General features: G+C 42.9%; 1 protein-coding gene across 2 annotated transcripts in view; it reads left to right on the top strand.

Annotated features, from left to right (window-relative positions):
• PTPRB (protein tyrosine phosphatase receptor type B) overlaps positions 1-27,543 on the top strand; it is an 81,455-nt gene that overhangs the window by 25,424 nt on the left and 28,488 nt on the right. For both annotated transcript variants that reach the window (XM_053407104.1, XM_053407103.1), the window contains 13 exons: positions 2,171-2,449; positions 3,233-3,490; positions 5,219-5,482; positions 6,181-6,450; positions 11,895-12,155; positions 12,478-12,744; positions 16,191-16,454; positions 17,526-17,789; positions 19,023-19,286; positions 21,356-21,619; positions 22,752-23,021; positions 23,948-24,211; positions 25,726-25,989. In XM_053407104.1, the coding sequence (XP_053263079.1) occupies positions 2,171-2,449; positions 3,233-3,490; positions 5,219-5,482; positions 6,181-6,450; positions 11,895-12,155; positions 12,478-12,744; positions 16,191-16,454; positions 17,526-17,789; positions 19,023-19,286; positions 21,356-21,619; positions 22,752-23,021; positions 23,948-24,211; positions 25,726-25,989 (3,453 nt within the window). The remainder of the gene's footprint in view (positions 1-2,170; positions 2,450-3,232; positions 3,491-5,218; positions 5,483-6,180; positions 6,451-11,894; positions 12,156-12,477; positions 12,745-16,190; positions 16,455-17,525; positions 17,790-19,022; positions 19,287-21,355; positions 21,620-22,751; positions 23,022-23,947; positions 24,212-25,725; positions 25,990-27,543) is intronic.

Genomic DNA, 27,543 nt, shown 5'->3' with positions numbered 1-27,543 from the left:
CCTAACCCGTGGATTTGCGCCCCCTAACTCTAACCCCCAGATGTTGCGCCCGGCACCCCCTGCACCCCCCACGCTACGCCACTGCTTCTGAGTAGTCAAGCGTAAGATTGCTCTGCAAATGAAATACTCTAAGACATTATTGTACTGCAGGACATAACTTAATAAAAGTAAAAGCATTTTTGTATGAGAACAGGGTTCATATTTTTCAAAATTTGAGACAGATAGACATCTAGCTTCTCTGTAAGAGCACTAGCTTTTTGTCAATACATTAATTTGATTTGGCAACAAAAAATTGATGTGGAAGGTAAAATACTGACTCCTCCTATTGAAGCCACTTGCAATGCTTTGCTAGGAAGCAGGATAGAAACTGAAATAATAATAACTGCTGCAGTTGGCTTCTTATATGGAATCTTTACAAAAAGCACAACTTTTCAAAGTTTCAGCACAATTGATTTCTTATTTAAATTTCAAATTGTGTAGCCAGTGTTCGATAAGAGTCCTGCAAAAATACCTTCTTAGAAATATCTTATTTCTATGATATATCGGTACTGGACAGCTGCCAGTCAAGAACTTTATAACAATGTAAATGGTTTTTTAAGTGTTTGTTTCCAGCCAGGGCTTTTCAGGCCAGGCACTTCCCAAGCTCATTGTTCCTTTGTTATAACGGATGTACAGAGGACTGGGTGTTTTGTGTTCTGGGCTAGATAGATTAGATAAAGTCTGAATTTCTGAACTTCGCCTTCTAGGCACGCAACCTTTTAAAATTTGCTTTAGAAGTTGTATCCCACCTCCACGTCTTTCCTCATTTGTGTAAATTTTTAATTTAAGGGGCAACCCCAACTAGACTTAAGCACCCTGAGAAAGTTGTATTTGCTTAATTCTTCCACAGAAATCAATGCAGGTCTTTAAAAGGGACTGGATGACTTGAAGCGTTCTCCATCCCACAGTTCAGGGCAGTAACAATCTGGTAAAAACATAAACCCCTACCAGGTGTTACACCTCAGCCCTTATACCATCATATTCTTCTACTATCCAAAATCCAGAAACATTTTTAGCACTTTGTAAATCACATAGGCAGAACCTTGAATTTCCATTATCAGAGCACCAATGGCACATGCTTCTAATGACCAACCTCTGTCAGAAGGCAGCTGCAGCTTCCAAAAATGCTATCAAGGGCAGTATTTTGTAGAGTAAATTGCAGTAGTCTAGTCGTAAAGTAATGAAAAAATGAGTGATGGTTGCTAGGTACAAATCTGAGGAGAAAGGCAGTGTAACCAGGTGGATTACAGATGGCATGATACAGGAATGGCCAGTTGGTAGCCTAGATTGATGAAGGGAGCACACCTGTCAGATGAGAAGATGGTTTGTTCTTGCAAGCCCCAGCCAATGAGCTACTGATTTGGATAATGGGGCATCTACATTAGAAGCAATACACAAATCTCTCCAGTGCTCAAGGCCACTGGCCAAAAGCAGTGTGGAAGCAATCAACACACAGCTTCTGACCCTTATATTACTTCTGAGAAAGCAAAATGCGAGAGTGTCCCTATTGCCATTGCATAATCATCCCGTTATTTTCCATGGTGGTGCTGTCTTTCTTGTGCTCCTTTTGACTGTGGCACCTATTCTGGTATGAAGGAGAGCATTCTCTGAAGATCACTCAGTCATTTTTTTTGGGTGCCATCCAGGTGAGAAGCAACATGCCTACATGGCATGATTGCCTTAGGGATTTGTGCTACCACACCAAAATTGATGCAAGAGAATTGTGAACCACTTCAACCTGGGTTGCCTTTGGTCCTGCTCCCAACAGAGGCTACTGTTGCATTGTGCACTACTCTGTCATCATCACCTGTGTCATCACCCACCATGCCCCTCCCATCTAAACTGTGATCACTCTCAGTCAAATATCTCCCTCCTCCATCCTTGTCCTCAGAGTGCTTGCTTTAGCCTTTTCCACTTTGAGGTATCATCCGTTCCTCTCCCGTTCTCCAAACACCGCTTACATGCTGAAGAGCTCCTTTCTGCTCTTTTCCTTGGCATGTTGTTGACTTCGGCTCACCTTCCCAGTGACTGCTGTGGAGAACTTTTATTTTCATACTTGTTAAAAGATTAAGTGAATTTGTGTGCATTGCATTAGGGTTTATTACGTGTTTGTTTGTTTTCTGGAATGCAGACCCCTTGCCACCTGCGAGATTTGAAATTAAGAAAGAAGGAATTACAACCACAACCTTGCAGGTGTGGTGGAGCCCATCCTTAGGAAAAGTAGACTGGTATGAGCTGCAGTTACTTGAGAGTAACACCAACAAAGTCCATGAGGTCCAAGTTCCTGGAGGCCTTTCAAGAAATGAACAGACATTTGCCAATCTCACCCCTGGAAGCAGATACACTATATCGATCAGTGCAGCTGCTGGAAATAAAAAGAGCCCTTCAACTAACATCAGTGGTTCTACTGGTAAGACATCTTTCTTTGACTAACCCTACAATAATATGGGATGTGGGTGGCGCTGTGGGTTAAACCACAGAGCCTAGGACTTGCTGATCAGAAGGTTGGCGGTTCGAATCCCCACAACGGGGTGAGCTCCCGTTGCTCGGTCCCTGCTCCTTCCCCCCTAGCAGTTCAAAAGCACGTCAAAGTGCAAGTAGATAAATAGGTACCGCTCCTGCGGGAAGGTAAACGGCGTTTCTGTGCGCTGCTCTGGTTCGCCAGAAGCGGCTTAGTCATGGGGGCCACATGGCCCAGAAGCTGTTCACCGGCTCCCTCGGCCAATAAAGCGAGATGAGCGCCGCAACCCCAGAGTCGGTCACGACTGGACCTAATGGTCAGGGGTCCCTTTAACTTTACCATTACAATAATATTATTCCACTTGCATTTCTCATATCCCTTAAAAGGCTATGGGGAAAACATAGTATCAAACAAGAAATAAGCATTTAAAAGATGACAATGGGTTAGTTACTGAAAATCAGCCAAGTGATATCCATAATCCCATCTAGCCATTTAAACAGGTATTGCATCAGAGTAGCATTAGGATGGCTTTCTGTTTTAATTGCAGCCATTTTGATTTCTCTTCTAAGCATAAATAAGTATTTTGAGTGAAGCATAACAGTCTTTGTTTTGTAAAATATGCAATATATTTTAAGGACATTTGTGTTGCAAATCCTAAATATTTTAACAGCTGTACAATTTTGTTTGTATATAAACCATTTTTTCCCCTCCCCACTCCTTCTCTCTTAACAGCTCCTTCTCCAGTAGAAAATATCCAGGTCTTAGTCAAGGCTGAAACAATCCATGTTTCGTGGTTGCCAGGTGGTGGAAATGTGGATCAATACGGGCTGGTTTTGCTGGATAAAGATGGTCCAGTTCAACAAACGGATCTAGAGAAACACTATTTGGCATACAATTTTTCAGGACTAACACCAGGACGTCTGTATAATCTCACTGTCATTTCCAAAGCTGCAGGGCTGGAGAACTACAATTTTAGACTAATTAGGACTGGTAAGGTTTTACAGATCTTTCCTTGAATAAGAGAACAGAGTGTGGGGATAAAACTACCAATACATTTTTCAGTAGGAATCTAACAACTTTGCCTCCTGTGAGGATCGCAGTCGACATTTGAAAGATTTGTTCATATAAATGTCCCTATAGATTGACTGCAGAGCAGGAGATTGTAAGGAGTGCCTGCAGATTTTTTGGGGAAATGTGAAGGGCTGCAGTCTCAAGCTGCTTGAGATCTTTAGGAGATTTGTGTAATTCAGAGTCTCGTGTGTAAATCTGATTGCATATGAGTCACCAGCATACCGGTATATGGGTTGTTCCTCTCGCATCAGTAATGGAAGTAGCTCCAAGCATTCCCTTGGAGGAGTCCAAGGAGCACACATCAGAGATCCAACCCACAGCAGCCAATTATGGATCAGAGCAACTGAATATAATAAAGTCAGCTGTTGGCACATGTTAGGTATTTCTGAACATTCGCTTTACTCGTTTAGACTCTGAATTACGGTAACTCTATTCATCATTTATATTTTAGACTTTCTGTGCATTGACCGTTTCACTTGGATGTTTTGTGTAAGCACTGTTGCCGTAAACAAAATATTAGATAGTAGTCAAAAAGCCAGCTTCAAAAGCAGTTAAATATGGTTGCTCAAAATTCTGTGGCTTTCCCAATGGTGTTGGATTGCAGTTCCCATTAACCCTGACTCTTGGCCATGCTGGTTGAAGCTACTGGGAATTAGAGTCCCAAAACCACTGGAGTCCCCAAACCACATGTTTTCCATCGCTGCTGTAGACTCAGTGACACCATATTGAACCTGGGGCCATCTGTGTTCAAAGCAGATGCTCTAACACTGTGGTAGGGCCATTTCGCAAAATGCCCTGTGTCAGATCAACAAAGAATTCTAATTAAACTGTAAACCACCCTGTGATCCTCGGATGAAGGGGGGTATAAATTAGCAATCTTATGCCATTATAATCTGGATAGCTCAGTTGGTTAGAGTGTGGTGCTGATAATGCCAAGGTTGCAGGTTCGATCCTCATAAGGGACAGCTACATATTCCTGTGTTGCAGGAGTTTGGACTAGATGATCCTTAGGGCCCCTTCCAACTTTATAGATTCTCTGTAATTGGGGATTTTCTCTAAGACAGAATGTTGAAGTCAGATCACCTAATGTCACGTAATGCATGGTGGTTGATAGTCTGTGGGGTGGGGAAATTTGGTACCCAGCTCACTGGCTGAATCTGGTTCCCACCCCCTGGTTACACAGAGAAGATAAACCCTGCTAAACCCATTTAATCGTGCAATTTCCAAGGCTGCTTTCTAGATGGCATCCACTATTTTTCCTCTTCACTGCTGCTGTTTTCCTCACTTCTGTCCTTCCACAAGTGTTCCTAGACAAATAGGGATTGTGTACTAGATGTGATGATGTTACAGTCTATTTGGCTGTCAGATTTGGCTATTTGCTGATTTCACTAAGGAACAATTAAGCCCATTTAGTGAAGGCATTGCTGCCTCTAAAGGTCACCCAGGTCAACACCATTGCTGCCCTTTATGAATGATTTGTGAATCAATTAAAAGCGTATCATTTCCCAAATTTTGAGAAACATTTTTGTACCCAGCCATAGTATCTATTACTGTTCTGTGCATTGGTATCCTAGTTTCCAGTATTACATACAGTTCTGAAGTCTACACAGCCGATAAATTTCTTCCTCTTTTTTTTAAAAAAAATAGTTCCAGCCAAAGTTTTAGATTTGGTGGTAACTAATGACGGCAGCTTGGATACCCTAAAAGTGACGTGGAAGGGGCCTCCAGGAAACCTTGATTTCTACAATGTCACTTTGTTTCATCTCGGATCTGTTAAAGAAAGGAAGTCTTTAGAGTCACATGTTACAGGGACATACTTCAACAAACTAGTATCGGGACGTCTTTATCAAGTTGATGTCAACACAGTCAGTGGTGAATTGTTCACTGAAGCGACAGCATATGGCAGGACAGGTACGTTTCTACAATTTTCTAATCAGAAACACTTTCACGTTTTCCACCTATTACCTTCCATACAGGAGATATTATGGGGAAAGACAAGATTTTGGTTTCAGTAGAATACAAAAACGTGGTACCCACTTGCAGTTCTTTCTACTGACCGGTCTAACTGCAGCAGCCTTCTTTTTGCAAATCTGTGTTATATCCTCTGAAGGAAGATCAGGACAGATCTTGATATTATCTCAGAAAGCACATGGTCCTCTGGCCTGCATTTGATGAGACAGTCTGGACTGTGGGGTTGGGTACTTGCAGAACAGAACTGCTGTCAAGAGGGATGCTTAAGTGTGCCCCACACCCAACAGTTCACTGTTCAGATACCCTACCTATCAGCCATTCTTCATCCCACTCTGGTCACTTCTAGTTTCAGAGTCTAGCTGGATAAAAAAAGCATTCCCATCCACCTACCATTTCTCCCTTACAATTGTCCTCCATTGCTGGCCTGATACAGGAAACAGAACCATATACTGTTCTTTCATTGGGCATTGAAAAGTAATGTTAAATTCATGCTTCCAGTATTGCCTAGTCATTTTGAGAACAAATATGGGAAGCTGTTGACTAGAAAGTTGTTAACTGAAGTACACTTGTGATCCAATGACCTCTTCCATGATAGAACACAGTCTTCTGTTTCATGTTGTTGAAATTATATGTTTCAGTTCCCCAGAAAGTTTCAGAGCTGAAAGCCGACAGCATGGGCTCATTAAGAGCTCTGAAAGTGAACTGGTTGCCCCCTACTGGAGACTGGGAGAAGTACTGTATTGTGCTGTTTGACCATGCTACGGTGCTGCTGAATACTACAGTGGAGAAAGACCAAAGGGAATATATTATCACTGGTTTAAGGCTTATTCCAGGAAGACAGTATGAGGTGGAAGTTACTGTCATAAGTGAAGACTTGAAGAACACAGCACGCTGCAAAGGCAGGACAGGTAAGCAAACTTTTTTTATGGTAGTCAGAAAGAAACCCTGAAAACTGACAGAGAGATTGTTTGTGGGTGATTAGATGTAGTCTATTATGGGATGCATTTGCCTTTGCAAAATGCTTATGTGTGGATTTATAATGCTATTCTAACGTTGGCTGTGTTTGCATGAGCAGATTCAATGAGCATTAAGTGTATCTGTAGAGATCAGTCACGAGAAGGTGGCTTAAACATTTTATTTTCACTGTCCGTATTGCGATAGGTATAGTTTTACACGTTTATAATAAGCAACCTATTGTTTACTCAGACTGAAATCTTTTGCATTACCTGTTATGTGACGTCTTTTAAGTGGATGTCATGTAACTGCCATGGCTTCTCTCAAATAATTCTGGAAACTATGGTTTATTAAGGGCGCTAAGAGCTCTTAAAGGTAAAGGTAAAGGGACCCCTGACCATTAGGTCCAGTCGTGGTCGACTCTGGGGTTGCGGCGCAAATCTCGCTTTATTGGCCCAGGGAGCCGGCGTACAGCTTCCGGGTCATGTGGCCAGCATGACTAAGCCGCTTCTGGCGAACCAGAGCAGCACACGGAAACGCTGTTTACCTTCCCACCGGAGTGGTACCTATTTATCTACTTGCACTTTGAGGTGCTTTCGAACTGCTAGATTGGCAGGAGCAGGGACTGAGCAACGGGAGCTCACCCCGTCACGGGGATTCAAACCGCGACCTTCTGATCAGCAAGTCCTAGGCTCTGTGGTTTAACCCACAGCGCCACCCGCGTCCCTAGAATGCCCTTATTCCCCTCACTGAGCTACAATTTCCAAATTTTCCTGGGGAGATGCATAGATCGCTAAACCACGCTGGGAATTATAACACTGCCAGGGGAATAGGGTGTCTCCTTACAACTCTCAGCAACTAAACAAGCTACAGTTCCCAGGATTCTTTGGGGGAAAGCTATGACTGTTTAAAGTGGTATGACACTGCTTAAAATGTATGGGATATATGTGGCCAGAATAAACAAAAGGCCATATTTCAAGTAATAATTATAATCTTTATAGCGGTCCAACGACCCATAACATAGATACAGAATAAAATACAGACTCATATAGACAACCCCCCAGGGAAGGGAGACTGAAGCGTTATTTGTTTAGTCATGGGTATGTTGGTCTTTGATTCGTATGACTACTGAAAGAAACTTTGCCAAGTTGGTTTTGGTTTCTTGCTCTTGGGCTTGTTGATCGGAAGTTTGTTGGTTCGAATCCACGCAAGAGGGTGAGCTCCCATTGCTCTGTCCCAGCTTCTGCCAACCTAGTACAGTGGACCCTCCGGATACGAGCTTAATTCATTCCGAGGGTCCTTACATACCCCGAAAAGTCTGCAACATGAGGTGCCCCTTCTGCGCATGCGCACAGCACGATAGAGTGCTTCTGTGCATGCACGTGGCGTGCAGAGCACTTCTGCACATGCGTGAAGTGTGCAGAGTGCTTCTGTGCATGCGCGTGGGGCGAAACCTGGAAATATACACTTCCGGGTTTGCCGGGTCCGCAACCCGAAAGTTACGTTACCCGAGGGTCCACTGCAGTTCAAAAGCACACCAGTGCAAGTAGATAAATAGGTATCACTGCAGAGGAAAAATAAACGGCGTTTCCATGCGCTCTGGCTTCTGTCAAGGTCCTCCGTGCACCAGTAGCGGTTTAGTCATGCTGGCCCCATGACCTGGAAAACTGTGGATAAACGCCAGCTCCCTTGGCCTGAAAAGCAAGTTGAGCACCGCACCCCATAGTAGCCTTTGACTGGACTTAACCATCCAGGGGTCCTTTACATTTTACATTTTACCTACCACTCACGGGCAACCTGTGTCTTTCCACCTCCCTAGATGCAGCGCCCCAAGTCTCACACAGCTGCTGCTGCTGTAAAACACTGTTCTTGACAGAGGGGAAATAGCTAGTAGGTCCATGGTCTGTGGTTTGATTGCACAACTGCAGGAATGCCAACCTGCTGGATATTTTTCCAAGGACAGCAGTCTCTGGCAGTGGCAGTGGTGGCAGGCGTGAGATGCTTCAGTTATAAGAAAAAGCATTGTTATAAGGAAAAGTAGAATGGGCCCAGCACAGGCAAGAACAGAGCAAGCTGTCTGCAGCTGGTTTACTGGGAGGGACCAGATTATTTGGGTCACAATTGGAGGAAGGCGGGCGGGCTGGGCTGGGATGTGTGGCAAGCGGACCCTATGTGTCTACATCAGTTCCTGTGAATTGATTTGACAGAAACAGAGAGAACAAATAGGTGCTGAATGATGAGAACCTCCCCCAAACTGCCACATTGTTGGTATTGTATAAAAATCAAACAGAAGAAGTATTAATAGCATATACATTTATGCTTGCCTGTTGTGCAGTCATTAATCTAAAGGAGGGTGATTTTTGGAACAGAATATCACATTGTGATGTCTCCCGTCACCTACTGATACTTATTTAAGCACAAGGTTTAGATATTATTATTATTATTATTATTATTATTATTATTATTATTATTAATGAACTGAAAACTGGTTTTCTTATCATTTTGACAAGAAACTGCCCTGCATAAAAAAGCCTTGGAGACTAAGCATAACTGGCCCATGAAATGGAATTTGCCTCCTCCTGAAATAAGCTATTGCTGTGTGCAGCAAGCCAAGTATTCAAAATTTACAAAAAGGAAGGGAGTAGCCTGGAAAACAATAGATAGAAGGGTGTATAAGAAATCAGGGTGGGAAACTGTGCCTTATCTTACACCTCGTGTTGATTATTTTTCCTGCTACACCCTCCCTTTTGATTCTTTAGACGTTGCATGCTTTTTGACTCTTTGACACCATATTTTTTTTCATAACCACAGAATGCCAGATTATTGTGGATTGTAGGAATGCGCTATTCATAGTCATTTTGTGATCTTGCAAAGTTCAACAAGCATCCTTTTGATGTCATTCTGAAGCAAATCCTTTTAACTTAGTGGAGGGAAACTGCTATTCGGTAACAATAACGTTCCCATTTAGAGACAGTACTTATGGTGTCTCGTGTCTGTTTTAGTCATTCCACATAGGAGATGAATAAAATGGTGTTACTAAATAGAGCTATAAGGTTAGGCTCTTGAGTTCAAGTCTCAGTTGATAAAAAGTGTTCTGTGCTGTTTTAAGGAACTGAAGCTAATTAGATGCAGATGCAGAATCCTGCATCTCACAGAAACTCCCAGACATTTCTGTAAATCACTGGATCATACCTTTTGATTTGTTCAGTTCAGTTTAAAATCTGATTTCATACAGATTGTGAATTTTCATAAGTGAACACTCCATTTGTTGAATAGCTGAACAAATGTTCCTCCCACACACATTGTACTCTGTTTAAAGCCTTTCATAAATTAGGAGCTACGTTGTTAAATCCTAATAGCATAGCTAAATAGCAGATGGAGCTTAATTGTCATCTTTGATACTTAACATACGCGTTTTCATTTAATAGCAAGAGAATAAAACCTGTTCTAATAGTAACTTGCAGACAGAAAACCAAAAGAAACACAAAAAGTAAAGGTAACCACAACGGCCCATAAGAAAATTTCCAAAATCCGCATTAGGGCAGTAACTTTCATCAGTCCTGCCAAAAAGTCACAAAATAGCATGCAAGCTTTTGAGTTCTCCACAACTCCTCATGAAGCTAGATAATAAATGAAGCCAGGTTTTCTAACCTTCTGGAGAACTCAAGTGCTTGCCCACAGTGATATTTGGGTTCACCTAATAAAGGTATTAAGGGACGCGGGTGGCGCTGTGGGTTAAACCACAGAGCTTAGGACTTGCCGATCAGAAGGTCGGCGGTTCGAATCCCCGCGATGGGGTGAGCTCCCGTTGCACGGTCCCAGCTCCTGCCAACCTAGCAGTTCGAAAGCACGTCAAAGAGCAAGTAGATAAATAGGTACCGCTCTGGCGGGAAGGTAAATGGCATTTCCGTGCGCTGCTCTGGTTTCGCCAGAAGCGGCTTAGTCATGTTGGCCACATGACCCGGAAGCTGTACACCAGCTCCCTTGGCCAATGAAGTGAGATGAGCGCCGCAACCCCAGAGTCAGTCACAACTGGACCTAATGGTCAGGGGTCCCTTTACCTTTACTTTAATAAAGGTATTGTGCTTTAAAAGGAAAAGGAAAGCTCCTTGAAAACTTGCTAATCTGCAAAAAGTAAACTACACAGGTTTTGAAAGCTGTGAGCTGAAGCACGGTTATGATGGGGTGTTTCTCACTGGGGAAGGGCCATAACTCTGTGGTAGATCATATCATAGAATTGGAAGGGATCCCAATGATCATCTAGTCCAACCCCGGCAGTGCCAGAATGAGGAATTGCATGCAGAAGTCTCATCCCACTCCCAGCCTCAGTCTTTGGCATCCCCTGTTAAAAAGGATCAGGTTGCAAGTAATTTAAAAGACTTCTTTTTGAGAGCTATTACCTGTCGGAATAGCTATTACTGGGCTTAATAAACATATGGCTGTTTCCTGTATTCATTTGGCTAGGATGTGGGGGTTGCTTGAAATTGCTTCTGCATAGCTGCTTTTTCTCTTCTGACTTATGGATGAGGCCCATCTGTGCAGCTTTCCTGAATGTTTTTGCTAGGCATGTCTGGCGGTGCTGTGGGGCAGCTACCACCCTACAGAAGCAGTGAGAATTGGTGCCCATCTCATGTTGATATTATGAGTCTCAAACCCTGTGCTTAAGATGTTATTTTATTTTCTGGTTAATTGTGCTGTTTTAAATGCGCATTTTATAACAGACTTCCTTTAGCAATGTTTTTTTTTTTAAAGTGCTCAGTGTTTTTGTTTGTTAACTTTGCTGCACTAAATGTAGTTGGCCTCCTTTCTAATGATTTGTTTCGGAATCTTTAAGATAATCTTTTAGTTTAGTTAATTACGTCGCTTCGAATGTACGCTTTATATTTGACTTTCTTCAGTAATGTTTTATTTTTGATTTTTTTTATTTATTTGATGTTTCCATGCGTTGTAAACTGCTTTGAGATTTTTTTATTAAAAATATAAAACGGAATGGAAATGTAAATAATAATAATAATAATAATAATAATAATAATAATAATAATAATGTAACCTTTAGAGGAAACACAGCAAGCTGAGTAGAATACAGATAGTATCACAGCTGCTTTAATCAATGTCTGCTCACTAACTAATGTTGCCAACTGTCATCAGTTTGTTGGGACATATGTAACAATTATTCACGTTTAATCCATTGTATCTATTTTCCTGTAACAGAAATCGTAACTACTACGGTTCAGCCCATTGTTTGCAGTCAAGTTCTGCATTGAGCATTAGCATGATAGCTGAAATGTGTAACGGTATTAATATTTTGTCGGGTTGTGAAATCCCCTCTTGCTGTGGCTCATCTGGTGTTAAGTATTCCTCTCTCCCCCCCCTTACCCCCTGTTTCTCTTTCCCACAGCTCCACAGCCAGTCCTCCAGCTCCGCGTAAAGCACGCCAATGAATCCTCTCTCACCATCATGTGGGTGACGCCTCTGGCTGAGTGGGATGGTTATGTGGTTTCACTGGGAGACAGAAGCCTCACGGTCATAAACAAGGCTCTTGCAAAAGAAGCCAAAGAATTCACTTACACAGACCTGTTACCTGGACGGAAGTACACGGCTACAGTCACCAGCATAAGTGGGGATCTGAGCAATAGGACTTCTGTTGTGGGACGCACAGGTACCATACGGTTGGCATAATGTTTCTTCGAGCTTTCCTTAAACAGCAAGCATCATGTTTTGCTTTCTGGGAACTTGATATTCCTGTATAGCAGAGGGTTGGACTAGATGAGCCTCAGAGTCCCTTCCAACTCTACAGTTCTATGATTCTATGTCTTTTTAAAAGTAGGGGATGTGCACACTTGAAACTATTGTGAACGACATTGTGGTGTTTTAATCAATATACATAACTGTATTGTTGCAGCTGTTAGGGTTGTTGTGTTTGTTTAGGATAAATAATCTTTTATCTGTTCATTGACCACGATTCTGGCCTTGAATTGCAGTTCCGGCACAAGTGACAAGTTTAAATGTGGCAAACCAAGGAACAAGCAACAGCCTATTCACCAGCTGGATAAGGGCCCACGGAGATGTGGATTCTTACCAAGTCTTACTCATTCATGAAAACGTTGTCATAAAAAATGAAAGTGTTCCTAGCGACACCAACAAATACCACTTCCAGTCTCTAAAACCTGGAGGGCTCTACTCAGTGGTTGTCACCACAGTTAGTGGAGGAGTATCTTCAAGACAAGCAATCGCAGAAGGGAGAACAGGTAAAGGGGAATAAATGAAAGCTTTGTTGAGATAGAAAAATGTGAAAATCACAGGCAGTGTTCTATTTTCCATCCCACAAAAATATATCACTCAGTGCTTTAGCTTTCCTCCATGTGCAGCCATGTTTCACTGTTGTTTCATAGTTCAATTCAGCAAAAGGTTCCGCGTGTTTTGTATATTGTGCTTTATCCACACTTGCACAGCATCATGGGTTCTCTAGTCTTGAGCTTCTCAGTTCCAGCCATATATGCATTTGTGTGTCTGTGTGTGTGTGTGTGAGAGAGAGAGAGAGAGAGAGAGAATGTCTTTAGTTCAAAGACCTTCTGTATCATCACTAAAATGCAGGGATCGCAAGAATGTGTCATGGCTGACCATTAATATGACAATGATCTTTAAAACATAGCTGATAAAAAACTGATTTTTAAAAAAAATGACAGACACATTTTTTTTTAACTAAAGGTTTGTCAGTAGCAGAACTGAAGCATTTAGGAGTGGAGTTTATTTGTTGAGTGTTTTGTATATGTTGGAAATATGTCCCATTGGGATGTGGCCATACACACACACACACACACACACATATACATATACATATACATACACATACATATTACTTCTGGTAATTCTTGGGAGAACTAAACACATCTAGCTTAGCTCTGTAGCCAAGGTGGGGCAAAATGCTGCTTCACGCCCTCCCAGATTTTTTTTATTTTTTTATTATAACATGACAGTCTCCAATTAAAGAACGACAGAGATCAGGACAACAGAGCCTAATCTGGAAGAGCCTCCCCACCCCCTCCTGACTGAAGACTTTCCCTGATTGAGTGTGGATTTTTCATGATCACAGTCACCCTATAAGAAATGACCCTGACAACAACAGCATATATAGTAACATGAACATTGAAGTGTTAAATGTTAGGCCATTGTATTAGGGGCTGGAGTTAAACTCCACCCCTTGGACTTCCCTTTGTTCTGCTTTTCAGTTTCAGCTGTTTAAAGACAGTGATGAAGCACGTTTGTTTGCCTGCTGTAAGAATTAAAGAGTTTCTTTCTTCTGCAGTTATTATGATGCGTAGAAGAGCATTGGGTGTTTATTGATAAAGGGTGAAATAATGAGAGAGCTTAAAGTGACCTGGGGGAAAAATTATCCTAAATTATCCTTTTAAAGCACTACTATACTCGCAATCATAGAAGCTTTTTTCTTGAGGCTTAATGGGAGATAATGAAAACAGTCCTAGAAGAAGAGAAACTGTGCTGTGCCCAACAGCTGGCTGGCCACCTAGGCTGTAACTCAGGCCTAATTTCCTATTTTTCCAATGTATGCAACTCAGCATGAGGCCTTTTCAGAGTTTCTGGACAAATAAGTCCACCCAGCAACCAGTTTTTTTAAAAAAATCCAAATGCTTTCCACAATTACTGTATTTTTCGTCCCATAGGACGCTCCGTTTTTCCTTTATTTTCCTTTATTTTTCCTTTATTTCCCCCCCAAAACCAGGTCGGGGAACAGTGGGATGGTGGCGCTGCGCCTCCCCGCTGTCCCCCGAGCTTGTGGGGCTGGCCGATGTCTGCCTGGCGCGAGGGGCGCTCTGCTTCAGGGCGCCCCACACGCTGGGCGGCAGGCTGCGGACACCTGCGCAAAGCACGGAGCATCCTCCGGAGGGCGCCCCATGCTCCGCACTGCAGGCTGCCGCCCGCAAGCCTTGCGCGCCCCGGGGCAGTTTCCCCTGCGCGCAAGGCTTGCAGACACCTGCGCGAAGCATGGGGCGTCCTCCGAAGGGCGCCCCGTGCTCCGCGCTGCAGGCTGCCGCCCGCAAGCCATGCGCGCCAGGGGGGAGTTCTCCCGGGCACGCAAGGCTTGCCGACACCTGCGCAAAGCACGGGGCGTCCTCCGAAGGGCGCCCCTGCTCCGCGCTGCAGGCTGCCGCCCACAAGCCGGGCGCGCCAGGGGGGAGTTCCCCCAGGCGTGCAAGTCTTGCTGACACCTGCGCGAAGCACGGGGCGTCCTCCGAAGGGCGCCCCGTGCTCCGCGCTGCAGGCTGCCACCTGCAAGCCTTGCGTGCCCGGGGGAACTCCCCCCCGGCGTGCAAGGCTTGCGGATAGCTTCCTGGAGCCTGGAGAGCGAGAGGTGTCGGTGTGCACCCACGCCTCTCGCTCTCCAGGCTTCAGCAAAAGCCTGCATTCACCCCATAGGACGCACACAAATTTCCCCTTCATTTTTGGAGGGAGCAAAGTGCGTCCTATAGGGCAAAAAATACGGTAGTTTCCAGTTGCTTAGTTTGTTCCTTTATATAGCACCCAGTTTATTTCATGCTTATCAAGCATTTTTATAAGTTTCTGAAAGGAAGTCTATTATGCAGCAAATACTTCACAAAGTTAAGGATTCGGTCTCATTGACTTCAACTAGGAAGAGATATGCATATTATTTTCATCACTCTTTAAATATTTGCCTGTGATGGTATTGTAACATACTCTGTTTCTAAAGTTGGCTTTTTAAAATTGTTGTCATTGTGATACAAAATTCGAACTGAATTTTCAAGAAAACAAATGCCACACTAGTTTTTTTTAAAATTTCTTTGTTATAGCATAAACTATTTTGTTTGCTTTAACACGTTTGGGTATCCGCTTGTTGTCCTAACGAGAAAGGGTAGCTACAGGGCTGACCTGCATAAACTTTGTTTCACCTCTTAGAAAATTATTCATAATTCTTTCCACTAGAGGGCGGGAAACTCTCAATATTTCTGTGTAATTCTTAGAATTATCTGCTGTGATGCTTTTACGAGTTTTAATGTACAACAGCCTCTTGTGAAATTAGTAAGTTGTGTTACTCCAGGTGCTTGCTGTATTTCTTTGGTTGAGTTTGGCATTCTTCTGGGTCTTTTTTCCCCTCTTCAAAATTGTAACTAAAATTCCAGGGACTTTGATGTTTCGTTTATGTTCTGTGACTTAGTTGCATATTGCTCTTAAGAATTTGCTGACTCAGTGTACAGCACTTATACCATGTGTGCATGCAAACTGTTTATTTCTCACATGTGAGAGGTGGTTTTAAAAGTTATAAAAGTATTATATTAGCCTTATCATAGCCACCTGCAGGAAATATGTACAGTGGTACCTCGGTTTACGAACTTAATCCGTTCCAGAAGTCCATTCTTAAACTGAAACTGTTCTTAAACCGAGGCACGCTTTCCCTAATGAGACCTCCCGCTGCTGGTGCCCTTCCACCGTTCGGATTCCGTTCTTAGACCGAGGTAAAGTTCACAAACCAAGACACTATTTCCGGTTTTGCGGAGTTCGTAAACCAAATAGTTCATAAACAGGGCTGTTCTTAAATCGAGGTACCACTGTATCAGGTTTCGGTCCACTATAAGAAAGAAAAGTCCTATTATACAGCATGAGGAATTTCTCTAAATACACTGAAAACACATGTTTGTTTTAATGCTTTGTTGTACAGTTCCTTCCAGTGTAAGCGGAGTAACCGTGAACAATTCAGGGCGGAGCGATTACCTCAGTATTTCCTGGCTGCCAGCTGTTGGAGATGTAGACAGCTATTTGGTAACACTCTCTCATAAAGGGCAGACTGTTCATACTGTCACCATTGCAAAATCTGCCAATGAATGTTCCTTCAACACCCTCACTCCTGGGCGACTCTATGATGTGACAATAACTACAAAGAGTGGAAAATATGAAAAGCAATCCTTCAGTCAGGAAAGAACAGGTAAAAAGGTGAAGGAAAGAGGTATACAATATACTCGCAGTCACAGAGAAACCATGTCACTGTTCCTAGGCGTATATATTTTTATTTATACAACTGCAGGGAGCATGGGGTAAATCGGAAAAGAGGGAAATGATGATATGACAACAGAGGAACAACATCTGCTGTAGATGTTAGTCCCTCTAATCTTAAAAGCAACATGTCAAATGATTTCAAATGACTTCTTCATAAGAATGTTTAATTATATTCTAGGAAAGTTTACAAAAGGGGAAAAAACATTTTTAAAAATAGACATTCGTAGCTTAGAAATATTTGCATGCACATTTTCCAGTGAAATGCATTTTATACCAAGGCAGTAAAGGACAACGACTTGAACAGTACAATCCTATGCATGTCTACTTGGAAGTAAGCCCCACTGAGTCACACCTCAATTGCAGTCTCAGGTGTCTATCTCTCCTGAAATCCACTTGCAAAAGATCCCTTGTTAAAGGTCATTTATATCTCAGGAAACCTGAGACTGAGAGAGAAACCATGGCAGAGATAGTTTGTCTCTTTGCTCAGATTTCACATGTCCGAATAAAACAAGGGTGAGAAACCTTTTGTCCTTCAAATGTTACTCAGCCACAGTTCCCATCAGCTGCAGCAAGCATGGCCCAATGGTCAGGGGTGATGAGCATTGTAGTTCAGTAACATGTGGAGGGCCAAAGTTTGCCACCCCTGAAATAAGACATGGCTACCTTGGTCCAGGTAACATGACCCAGGCATATATCACTTGCTGGATTGGGATTCAGGAATTGTAGGCAAAAATGTGAATGTTGTCATCTTAATTTCAGTTGAATCTGGATGGGGTCTGAACTTACAACTCCATCCACATTTTGGCCCATCTAGTCACATTAACTATGCATGACAACAGCTGGATCTGGCTGGGCTTCATTGTCTTCTCTCCACTCCCAACACACATACACACACACACACACACACACACCAATTTCTTTCTCAAATTAGCCTCAGTCTGCAATGCACGTTTATTATTTCTGAAATCAGGACACGTTGGAGTGTGTTCTATCTTTTCAGTGCCTTCAAGAGTCCAGGGACTTACAGTGAGCAATTCTGCAAGAAGTGACTATTTAAAGGTGTCTTGGCAACACGCCACAGGAGACTATGATAATTATGAAGTGATCATCAAGCACAACAATGACTTCATCCAAACAAAAACCGTCCCCAAGGATAAAAACGAAAGTGTGTTCACTAACTTGGTTCCAGGCAGACTTTATAGTGTCACGGTCAGCACAAAGAGTGGAAAATATGAGACTAGTGAAAGGGCCAGTGGAAGGACAGGTAAATAAATGCTCCAGGTGGATAATAATAATATTTTCTCAATGTTGAAAATGTCCAATTTAATTGTTAAATATCCAGTGTTCTGGAACGCGGGTGGCGCTGTGGGTAAAACCTCAGTGCCTAGGACTTGCCGATCGTATGGTCGGCGGTTCGAATCCCCGCGGCGGGGTGAGCTCCCGTCTTCGGTCCCAGCTCCTGCCCACCTAGCAGTTCGAAAGCACCCTTAAGTGCAAGTAGATAAATAGGTACCGCTTTATAGCGGGAAGGTAAACAGCGTTTCCGTGTGCTGCGCTGGTGCTGGCTCGCCAGAGCAGCTTCGTCACACTGGCCACATGACCCGGAAGTGTCTCCGGACAGCGCTGGCCTCCGACCTCTTAAGTGAGATGGGCGCACAACCCTAGAGTCGGACACGACTGGCCCGTACAGGCAGGGGTACCTTTACCTTTACCTTTTATCCAGTGTTCTAGTTTTTGCAAATTTATTCAGTGAGGGGTCTTCAAAATATGTTTTTCGGGGTGGGGAATTCAAATCTGCTATTGTTTTTGTAATTGGACAACATTTAGCCTGGTAAGTCTATGTTGACTGAGAAACAAAGAAGCTGTTTTCAGAAAACTGAAGAATTTTTAATTTTACCTTCTGAAAGTGTCAGGTAATGTAAAATATGTATAATATATAAAAATATTAATATCAATATAACTGCAAGTACTTGGCAATCTTTTTTAATGATTTCTATGCAATTTTACACATACCTTATTTACCAAGCAAAACTAAATTATATTAATTTAAATCAAATATCTTTTGAATTCCCGAGTCATGTACCCACTTTTTAGCAAATCCCCCTCATTTTTGGAATTTGAAAGTTTAAAAAATTCAACATGGCCTACTTGTAGTAGTTTATCCCAGGTTTCACCAGTGTGTCTTGTTGAAATCAGTGTCATTAACCATTCATTGAAGTTTGATGTGGTCTGCTTTCTCCAAATTGTTATATCACATGTTTGTATTATTAATAAATTATGTCACCATGCAGACATGTATTTACAAAAATTGTGAGAGCCTATGAGAATATGCAAAATATATTTATGACTTTGTTTTTCACAAACTAGACTTTTATGCTCAACACATAATTGCTTTCAGCAATGTATTGGCACTTCATATACCTTTGTTGTCAATTTATTTCTTTTTCAGTAATAGTCATTATTGCTGCCTGACAATGTCCTATCATTCCTTTCCCAGTCCCAGAATCTGTAAAGAAATTGACTCTAAGTGGTAAAAGCACTGAAGAGCTGTATATTACTTGGTCCAAAGCTGATGGTGATGTTGATCAGTATGAGATACAGCTTCTGTTCAACGACATGAAGGTTTTCCCACCCAATCACCTTGAGAACACCTTTGAAGAATTCAGGTTCACATCTCTAACTCCAGGACGCCTTTACAAAATTGTTGTCATCACAATTAGTGGAAAAGCAGAACGAGCTACTTTTATACAAGGACTGACAGGTTAGGAAAAGTGTATATCAAACAGATTTTGAGTCTGTCTGTGCTGGTACGTTACAATGTGATTTTTTGCAAGTTTTCAGAAACTGGTAGGTCAGACAGAGAAATACAGGTGCCATTTCTCACCACTCAAGACACAGGTAGACCTATGTCTTTAAACATTATTCTGCCTCAATCACATGTAAAACTGGGGATGGAGTGGTGATTTAAAGTGAAAAGGAGGCAAGCAAGTAAGGAGTACTGACTCACTCACTTTGTGCCATCTTGTTTTCCCATCACTGTATAACCCCTAAATGGGACACGGGTGGCGCTGTGGGTTAAACCACAGAGCCTAGGACTTGCCAATCAGAAGGTCGGCAGTTCAAATCCCCGCGGCGGAGTGAGCAGCCGTTCCTCAGTCCCTGCTCCTGCCAACCTAGCAGTTCAAAAGCACATCAAAGTACAAGTAGATAAATAGGTACCACTCTGGTGGGAAGGTAAATGGTGTTTCCGTGCACTGCTCTGGTTCGCCAGAAGTGGCTTAGTCATGCTGGCCACATGACCCAAAAGCTGTACGCCGGCTCCCTCAGCAAATAAAGCAAGATGAGCGCCACAACCCCAGAATCAGCCATGACTGGACCTAATGGTCAGGGGTCCCTTTACCTTTACCTTATAACCCCTAAATTCATTTTTCCTTCAGTCAAACTCTAGTGCTGGAAACAAACCTGCATGGGAGAAAGAAAGTTGGATATAAGAATTATTAGCAGATGGGAATTGTCAGGGGTCTGCCATCAGAACAGGAGAGGGAGGGGCCGTTGGGATACAGGGAGCCTCCGAATATCCTGTGAAGTAGTTCCTCTTCCTGCGGTGGCGAAAGCCACACCTCCAGTGGAGAAGAGGGAAAGGGCCAGAGGATGCTGCTGAGAGCCCCAGAGCCGCACCTCGTCAGTCTGAGGGTGGGGAAAGCCACACCTCCAGGGGAAAGGAGGGGAAAGGGCTAGAAGATGCTCCTGGGAGCCCCAGCACCTCACGTTGCCAGGCTGGCCAGGAGGGAAACACACCTCTTCTGTCGCCCACCTTGCGCAGAAGGGTAAAACGCAAGGAAGGGAGGCGGAGGCTTGGGGTGCCGAAGTTCTTATGTTGAGGGAGAAGCCAGAAGGGGCCACTCCCGGATTCTGCAAGTGACTAAGACAGACATGAACTCTGTGCTTCTGCACTGTAAATAGTTTTGCACCAATAAAACCTGCAAAAGACAGGTCGGAGTCCTGCCTGGTTACTCACAAGCAACCACCACCTGACAGGAATGGTCATCAACCTTCACCTGCCTGTCCCTTTTATCACTTTACATTCACCTGCTACCTTCTGCTATTAGGCCAGTCATGTTTTTTAAAGACTCAGGTCTCCCTTTGCCATGTATAATATGGCCCATTATATAACAAGTTCTAATTATTTATTTTCTCTCCCTCTGACACCTGCCTTTTTAGCTCCTCACTTTCTCGACAGCCTCTTTGTATCTTTCTCTCTGTGTTTCTGTCTCTCTCTTTCTCGTTCTCTGTATTGTAACTATATAATATTAAGTGAACCTTTGCTGAATGGTCCCATAGTGAGTGCCGCAATGAAAACAAGTAGCATTTACATTGAAATTGCAAAATAAAACCACCAGTGACAAAGTAACAAAGCAGCAGCACAGAGCAGCAGTGCGCAGCTGCACCCAGAATGTTAACTGCCATCTCAGCACAGGACTCTGGCTATATGTGCATTCAGGTGCAGGAATTTGGAACCTTCCCTCATCCTGTTACCACCACATCCTAAAATGCCACTTGTCATGACCATGTGCTTTCCGTGGGTTCATGGGCAGAGATCTGCCGTTCCTCTCCAACTTGACTGTGCCATTCCTGCATCCTGCTTTAATGCCAACCTTTTAATACTCTGTTACAAAAATCACAAGGTAAAAGCCTTCCGTGTCTTGTGGTCTGGTCATTATCTAGCTTTCACAATTTTGTTAACCACAACTTTTAACAAAATAATTGGCATGGTAAGAAAATACTTATTGACTTCTTTGGCCATTCTTGTTGGTATTTCCCCCTCTTTAGTTCCAAGCGCTGTCAAAAACATTCATATTTCACCCAACGGAATGACGAACAGCTTGAAAGTGGTTTGGACCCATGCAGGAGGAGATGTTGATTCCTACACGGTCACAATATTCCATCAGAACCACCCCCTTGATACCCAGACCGTTTCCAAAAATGTGAACGATCACACATTTAACAAACTGGAAGCAGGGGAGCTGTACAAGGTTGTTGTACAGACAAGGAGCGGAACTTTGCACAACAACTCAACAGCCTTTGGGCGAACAAGTAAGTTTCTCCCTGAATCAAAGCAGGGCAAAATAATTAAGAAGACCATTCAGTTTCCTGTTGAACAGCACAAAGGAATGGGGAAGGGGAAAGAGAGCAACTCAGTTGCAATTTTAGGTTCACAGGCCAAAATTCATTGAGTGGAATTCAGCGTTGCACAGTTACAAACATTCTATCTGCACAAGCATATCAGATTGCCAGGTAGAACGATCCTCTCCCCCAGTGTGCTATCTGGGGGTTTTCTTGATTCTCCAGAGCCTGTTTCTTGAGGTGTGGGAAACCCCATTGCATAAGTGGACACCCCTGTGCAGGGCATCCACCGACACAGTTCATTAGGTGAATCTCATCCATTATTTTCATAAGTTCATGATCTCAGAACAGTGATGGGTAAATTCTCATCAATTTTTTTAAAATCGTAGTTACCTGCTCCAGCACAAGTCAGAATATTAAAACCAAAGTCAAACTGTGGGTTAATATACTGATCTGTTTCAAAGCTGGTAACCTCCGGTTCCCAGTTTGAATAGAAAAGGAAATGATAGTTATAAATGCTGTGAAAAGGCTTGTTCATAGCTTGGCTCATTACACCTTGATATGATTGTCTGAATATGGCCAATGAATGCTAAACATTATTTACAGAATCTCAAAGAGAAAAGATTTCACTTCTTCAAGATCTTCAAAAAGGCACCCTCCCACTGAGGTGTGTTTTTTAAAAAAATGTAAATACATTTATACTGAATTTCTCAATCATTAAATCAGTAAAAACTTTACTAGATTATTAGGCCTGACATTTATAATATACAGTACATCAGTTTTTGAGCACTATTTACATCTAGCTAAACTCAGGTCTGAATAAATATGAATGACCCAGAATGGGTATGTATGTCACTCCCACTCTGCTCTGTCTTGCAAAATATAATTTTAATGAGGATGGATACAAAAGACAACAAAATATTCTGTGTGCTAAGGAAATGGGAAGATGACACAGATTGGCCTGAACAAGACATCTGGTTGACTGAATTTGATAACAATTTTGTGTGTGTGTGTGTGTAGTGTATGTATGCGTTCACAACTAATTAGCTAATAATTTTCAAGACGCATGAATAAGCCTCACCTTTTAAACCATTGTTCCCAGTCCCTGCTCCTGTTCAGAAATTACATGCAGACAATGCATACAGCAGTTACTCATTGGTTGTAACCTGGCAAAGCGCTGCTGGTGTGGCTGAACGTTACGACATCCTGCTTCTGACTGAGCACGGCATCCCTCTGAGCAACAAATCAGAGCCAGCTACTGCTAAGCAACACAAATTTGAAGATTTAACACCAGGGAAGAAGTATAAAGTACAAATATTGACAGTCAGCGGTGGCCTCTTCAGCCGTCGGGCAGAAACTGAAGGCCGAACAGGTAATTCCAGCATTTTTATTAGGGGACAGCAAAATAACTGAGGCTATAAACGTAGAATATTCCAGAAGACCTGCTCTGTTTTTAATAACTTGGAAAGTGTATTGTGAATATTTGTATTTATGAATGAATATTGTTATTTTTAATTACTTTCTTTTTAGCTGAGGCACCAAAATAGGTTTTAAATATGTCAGCACATATACAAATAATATAACTCCTTAAATCATCCCTCCCTTAAGCTTTGGGAGATGGGCCTGCAGTACCGCAGCTACCTGTAAAATGGATTGTCCCCGTTCAGTCAGAAGGTTCAGCTGAAATTAATGAGAACTTTGCTTGAGCAAGAGATGGAGGCAACTGATAGTGAGGATACTAAATATAAATCTAGCAAAACAGATTTGGGCCACATGATGCTTATATCAGCATTTACTTTCCCAGAATATGCAACTTAAAAATATATAAAAGCAACATTGGCTAGAATGTATATTCAGCCTGAAAATGATTTTCTTCTGCTTGCTATTTTGCTTACTTTGTCCCAGATAAAAGGGTAATCTTAGTACCATATGAAAATTCTTTGGCACTAATTTTGGCTTGAGCAAATATTTTTGCACAAACACAAAAATTATTAAATAAATTACTGCATTAACTACACGTTCTTTGGCGTTTGTTAACTACTTTGATTTTGATTCAAATAAAGGCAGGATAATAAATAAATTAATAAATGCAAAACAATCTACTCATGATTCTGAGAATGTCCCTTAAACTATGTGTCGTGTTTAATGATAGCAAAGGGTTAATCTACATAGAAGGAAAATATTGGCATGAAACATGTATAAACATAGTTTCTGAGGTTCAAAGGACATTTCTGCTGCCCATTTCTTACTGCTTGCCAAAAGCTACAACACTGGATGCAATATCTTCTCTTATTTCAGCTCCAGCAGCTGCCACAAATCTGAAGGTCACAAATACGACCACTGGGCGCCTGTCGTTTAGCTGGACAACTTCTCAGGGAGAGCTGGACAAATATGAAATCTTTCTATATAATCCAGACCAATCTCTCCAGGACAGAACTTCTGGAGACCAGAATCTCAAGCAGTATTCTTTCCAGAACTTAGTACAAGGAAGGTTGTACAAAATGGTGATTGTTACTCACAGTGGCAAGCTTACTAATGAATCGTCCATCTTTGGGAGAACAGGTAAAAGTATCTAATGAGCTGATCCATCAGCAGCGAGATACACTTTTAAAACCTCAATGGGCTACTTTAATTGTGAGAAGGGATTGCTAGAGGAGTTGCCGATAAATAAAACCCAGACTGCTTTCCTATGAAGTTGATAGAAGGGTTTTCAGAAGCATCCTAAAACAAATAACAAATTTCTTCAAGGGAACAGATCAAAGATGCAAATTCATGTTGGCAAACCCCAATTTGTCTAAAGCTTAACTGGGCATGTGTTTGATGTACACAAACTGAGCAACCAGTTCAGTTGTTGTCAGCAATATGCTGATGACACACAGCTCTACTTCTCCTTTACATCTGCTGGTGTGACAGTGGAAGTGCTGGACTGATGTCTGGCCTTGGTAATGCACTAGATGAGAGCCAGTAAAATGAAGCTTAATCCAAACAAGACTGAGGCATTATTGGTGGGTGGCTCCCTAGACCAGGTGGAAGGGATGTGGCCTGCTCTGGGTGGGTCACACTCCCTCTGAAAGAGCAGGTACATAGCTTGGAGGGTACTCCTGGATCCATGACTGTTGCTTGAGGCTCTAGTGAGCTCAGTGACACAGAGTGCCTTCCATCAGCTTCAGCTGGTGGCCCAGCTGCACCCCTTTATGGACTAGGATAGCCTCACTTCTGTTGTTTATGCTCTGGTAACCTTCGGGGGGGGGGCTGCCTTTGAAGACGGTTTAGAAACTACAGCTGGTACAGAATTCAGCAGCCAGATTGCTGATCAAGGCAAGACAGCCTGAGCATATAAAACCAATTTGGGCATGACTCCACTGGCTACTGGTTAGTTTCAATTAAAAGTGCTTGTTTTGACCTATAAAGCCTTCTGCAGCTCAAGGCCCTAGTACCTCAAAGGCTGCCTCTCCCCACATGAACCAATCTGGACCCTGTATTCAGTATTCAAGGCCCTTCTCTGTGTGTTTTCTGGAAAGGAGGGACAGAGGGTCACAACACAGGGACAGTCATTTCTCAGTGGTAGCTCCCTGCTTACAGAATGCTTTCCCCATGGAGGTATGCCTGGTGCCATCACTATCTATTTTCAGCACCAGGCAAAAACATTCTTTTTACATAGACCTTTGGGAGAGTTTCAGATATTTGTGGCCTTGTTCAGTGGGTGGGATATGTTAGACCTGCCTTTTCTATGTATGGATATGTTTGGCCTGCCTTTTCTATGTATGAACATGTTTTTATTCTGTTTTGGCTATTATGCTAGTTTTAATCTTTCACCTTGGATTACCTTTTGTAAAGAAAAGCAGCTAAAAAGCCGAAAGAATAATATGAACACAAAGTATAAAATAGCAAAAGGAACGTAATAGTTTTCAGTGGCCAGGGTTGTTTTTAATTAAAACGTTTAATGATTAGAGACAATAGGATTATTATTATTTAACCTATTTTTATTATGCCCCTGTATGGATACCATAACTAATTGTCATCTTCACCTGCCCTAGGATGCAAAGTGACTCTCCACTGTTTCCTTTTTTTCATAGTTCCAGCCTCAGTTACCAATCTCAAAGGGTTCAATAAAAACATGACAGAGAGTCTGTGGTTTACCTGGGACCCAGCAGCAGGAGACGTTGACTCCTATGAACTGAATCTCTATAACCCAAATGGCACACAGAAAGAAGCACAGTACGGAAAAGACTTGACAGATTGGCACTTCCAGGGCTTAGTCCCTGGCGGAATATACACCCTTGTTGTAGTTACCTATAGTGGTGACCTGACCAATACAGCAGATACTAAAGGCAGAACAGGTAAAGAACAGCAGTTTCTTGTCTTGTTTATACTGTTGCTGCCATCATTGATTGCTTTAATGCTCTAATCAGCAGGTGTAGCAAAATAAAGATACTGGGAAATCCAATCATTGATCTGCTTTGGCCTTAAGTCCAACAATTTCACCTGTGCACCTTGGATTTGACTTTTGCATTCCCTGCCCCCCAGGCTTTAGAACTCTCAATATTTCATGTTCCGCTAGTAGAAAACTTTAAGAAGTTCTCCAGTGAACCTGCCGTCTGAAGTGAAGGAGACGAGACAGGAGTTGATGACGCAGGTGAGCTGTGCATAAGCAAGCTGCCGGCTAGCTTTGCAGAGGCTCTTTTTATTAGCACAATATGCAAAACCAGTCAGATACATTTTGGACTGTGCCCTTTACACATCTTCCAAACACAAGATCGTGGGGTGGTACAAAGTTATTTTGGCATCAGTTTCCACCACGTCACTTTCCCCTTGAACAATGTTTAAACAAAGGGGACAAAGGTCACAGACAAGGCACGGGAGACTACTGAGAAAGCAAAAGGTTAGATAGAGGACATGGTGTTCAGACAGCTGTGGCTTGTCTGTGGGCAGAAGTGTGCTTCACACCCAGTGGGCATTCCTACAGCTGTCAGTAGGTGATTTTGGAAATATGAAAGGAGTCTCTAGTCAAGGTGGAGTAAACAAAGGGCTTGTCCACGCCTGACTTCGGGGCCCAGTAAGGGCCACATGATCTCCTGCAATGATTTCGCAAAGTTTTTTGCAGATAAAATCGCTCAGATTCGGGAAGAAGTAGACTCCACTGTGGGAGCAGGGCCAGGGCGGGAGAGTGCTAGAGTCCTGTCTAGTCAAGTTGTGTGGGATCAATTCCAATCTGTTACCTCTGAGGATGTGGACAGGCTGCTTGGACGAGTGAAGCCAACCACCTGTCTCCTGGATCCTTGCCCATCCTGGCTTATAAAAGCTAGCCGGGAAGGACTGAGCGATGGGCTTCGTGGGGTGGTGAATGCTTCCCTCCGTGAGGGAGCCTTCCCAGACCCGCTGAAAGACACGGTTATTAAACCGCTTCTTAAAAAACCATCTTTAGATGCGGCCACGATGGCCAATTATCGCCCAGTCTCAAATCCTCCATTCTTGGGCAAGGTGATTGAGCGAGTGGTTGCTGAACAACTCCAGGCACGCCTGGAAGAAGCGGACCATTTGGATCCCTTCCAGTCGGGATTCAGGCCTCATCATGGGACTGAAACTGCCTTGGTCGCACTGGTTGATGATCTCCGGCGGGCTAGGGACAAAGGTGAGAGCTGTTTCCTAGTTCTGCTGGATCTCTCAGCGGCCTTTGATACCATCGACCATAACATCCTTCTGGACCGTCTTGAGGGGCTGGGAGCTGGGGGCACTGTCATACAGTGGTTCCGCTCCTTCTTCCTGGGCCGTTTTCAGAAAGTGGTGGTGGGGGATGAGTGTTCAGACCCCTGGGCTCTCACTTGTGGGGTGCCTCAGGGTTCTGTCCTCTCCCCCATGCTTTTCAACATTTACATGCAGCCACGGGGAGAGAT

Source organism: Podarcis raffonei, chromosome 10, assembly GCF_027172205.1.
Source record: "Podarcis raffonei isolate rPodRaf1 chromosome 10, rPodRaf1.pri, whole genome shotgun sequence".
Classification (NCBI taxonomy): domain Eukaryota; kingdom Metazoa; phylum Chordata; class Lepidosauria; order Squamata; family Lacertidae; genus Podarcis; species Podarcis raffonei.
Note: the sequence above shows the minus strand (reverse complement) of the source record. Positions and strands in the feature narration are given on the sequence as shown.